General features: G+C 43.2%; 1 protein-coding gene across 1 annotated transcript in view; it reads right to left on the bottom strand.

Annotated features, from left to right (window-relative positions):
* The window catches only part of LOC122257947 (transient receptor potential cation channel subfamily A member 1), a 36147-nt gene that overhangs the window by 27681 nt on the left and 5966 nt on the right, over window positions 1-2500 (bottom strand). Inside the window, exons 3-4 of the mRNA XM_086531300.1 lie at window positions 2236-2326; window positions 273-342 (exon numbers count right to left, since the gene is read on the bottom strand). Coding sequence (XP_086387426.1) covers window positions 273-342; window positions 2236-2326 — 161 coding nt within the window. The remainder of the gene's footprint in view (window positions 1-272; window positions 343-2235; window positions 2327-2500) is intronic.

Raw genomic sequence — 2500 nt, 5'->3', positions numbered from 1 at the left:
ACCTCTAATCATGTTTTATTTACAACAAAAACAACAACGACAAGGCAACACCAAGAACAACAACATTAATGATGACAACAATAACAACAACAAGGCAACACCAAGAACAACAACATTAATGACAACAACAACAACAACAAGGCAACACCACCAACAACAACATCAACAACAACAACAACAATAGTCTCGAATCTTGTTTTATCTACAGCAAAAACAACAACAAAACAACAACATAGATATGACAACAACAAATACTAATGCTTAGTTTTTACCTTATTGTGGATAACAGCTAAATGCAACGGTGTGTTGTTATCGTTGTCTTTCAATTGCAAGTTGCAACCACTGCGAGATGGGAAGGAAAGAGGTGTATTAAGTCAGTTTCTGTTTCTTTGTTTGTCTTTTCTCTCTCTTCCTCTCACTCTATTTGTCTCTTTCCTTGTCTGTCTATCGCTTTATTACTATCTCACTCTCTCTCTTTCTCTCTCTCTCTACACACACACACACACACACACACACACACAGACTCACACACAGACACACACACACATACACACACACACACACACACAGACACACACACAGACACACACACACACACACACATTAACACACACACACACATTTATATATAATTATTTTTCTTATCTTTCCTTCTCACTCCTTTTTCTTCTCCTCTTTCTCTCTATAACGTTTATTTTTTTTATCATGTTGTCTATCTAAATCTGCTTTCCCTTTTCTCTTTCTATTTATTCATTTTGTTCTCCTTCATCTTCTTATTTTCTACCAAACTCTATTTTTCCCGTTCGTTTTCTCTTTCTCTTTATTTAACTCTTTTCTCTGTCTTCTCTATATATTTTCTCTTTCTTCTCTTCTTTCTTTTACCTAACTCTCGCTTTTCTCATTCTCTTTCCCACTCACTAAGTCTTGCATTTTCTCCTGTTTCCTTCTCTTTCTCTCTCTCTCTCTCTGTCTCTGTCTCTCTGTCTCTCTCTCTCTCTCTCTCCTCTCTCTCTCTTTATCTATCATTTCTGGCTTTTCCCCTCTCTTGTGTCCTCTCCCTCTTCATCTCCCCTTCTTCCTTTACTAATCTCCTTCCCTTTACCACTCTTATTCTCCCTCCCTCTCCTAATCTAACTTCCATCGTAACTTCCCTATCCTCCCGTTTTATCTACATTTCTCTCTATCTATCTATATCTACTGTTCTATGCAAATCGAGCCGCGAAGCTCTCCTCTCTACGCCTTATCTATCTATCATTTTTATATCTCTCCTATCCTCATCCTATCTGTTTATCCTTATCTTTTTATCCCATTCATACCTTATCTGTCTACCCCCCCCCTTCACGCCTTATGTGCATTTATTTACTCTATCCTCTACATCTATCTATCCATCAAATACTGATAAACTCTCCTTAACATGCCCTATCCATTCATCTATCCATAAACTATCCTTACCATGAAATATCTACAGGTTTATACATCAATCATCAACTCTACATCCTTCTTATCCTCACTACACGCTCTTCTTCTAACCATTCATCCATCAACTATACTCGTTCACATCTTCATCCATCCATCTACCCATCAACTATCCTCACCCACACCCTCATCCATCTATCTCATCCCTCCATCTATATACCAACGAACTCTCCTTACCCACACCTTCATCCATCTATCCATCCACTATCCACGCCACACCCTCATCCATCTATCCATCAAACCTCCACCAACTTTCCTCCTCCATCAATCTCATCCACCTATCCATCAACTATCCTCGCCACACCCTCATCCATCTATCCATCCAATATCCTCTCTCACTCGCCACACCCTCATCCATCTATCCATCAAACCTCCACCAACTTTCCTCATCCATCTATCTCATCCACCTATCCATCAACTCTCCTCCCTCCATCCATCCATCCATCAATCCCATCCACCTATCCATCAACTCTCACTCGCCACACCCTCATCCATCTATCCATCAAACCTCCTCCAACTTTCCTCCTCCATCAATCCCATCCACCTATCCATCAACTCTCCACGCCCACACCCTCATCCATCCATCAACCTCCTCCATCCATCCATCCATCCATCAACCTCCTCCATCCATCCACCTATCCATCAACTCTCCACGCCCACACCCTCATCCCCCAACATCCATCCATCCATCCATCCATCCATCCATCCATCCATCCATCCATCCATCAACTATCCTTTCCCTAGCCAATCCATCCTTACCTGTCAATGAGAGCTTCTATCGCCTCGTAAGAATCTCCGAGGATAGCTAGATGGAGAGCCGTCCTTCCCTCTTTGTCTCTCGCGTTGAGGTCTGGGTAGAGAGAGGGAGGGGCTTAGAGGGGGGGGGGTAGTGAGTGGGGGTGGGGGTGGGGGTGGTGGGGGTGGGGAGGGAGATGGTGGGGGGGGCTGGGGTGGTGGTGTAGGTGGTGATTGTGGTGAATGTGGTGATTGTGGTGATAATGGTGGGGGTGGGGAGGTGGGGTGG

Source organism: Penaeus japonicus, unplaced genomic scaffold (assembly GCF_977035675.1).
Source record: "Penaeus japonicus unplaced genomic scaffold, GWHDUDI00000001_assembly GWHDUDI00000035, whole genome shotgun sequence".
In the NCBI taxonomy this organism is placed as follows: domain Eukaryota; kingdom Metazoa; phylum Arthropoda; class Malacostraca; order Decapoda; family Penaeidae; genus Penaeus; species Penaeus japonicus.
This window is presented reverse-complemented; position numbering and strand designations above follow the sequence as displayed.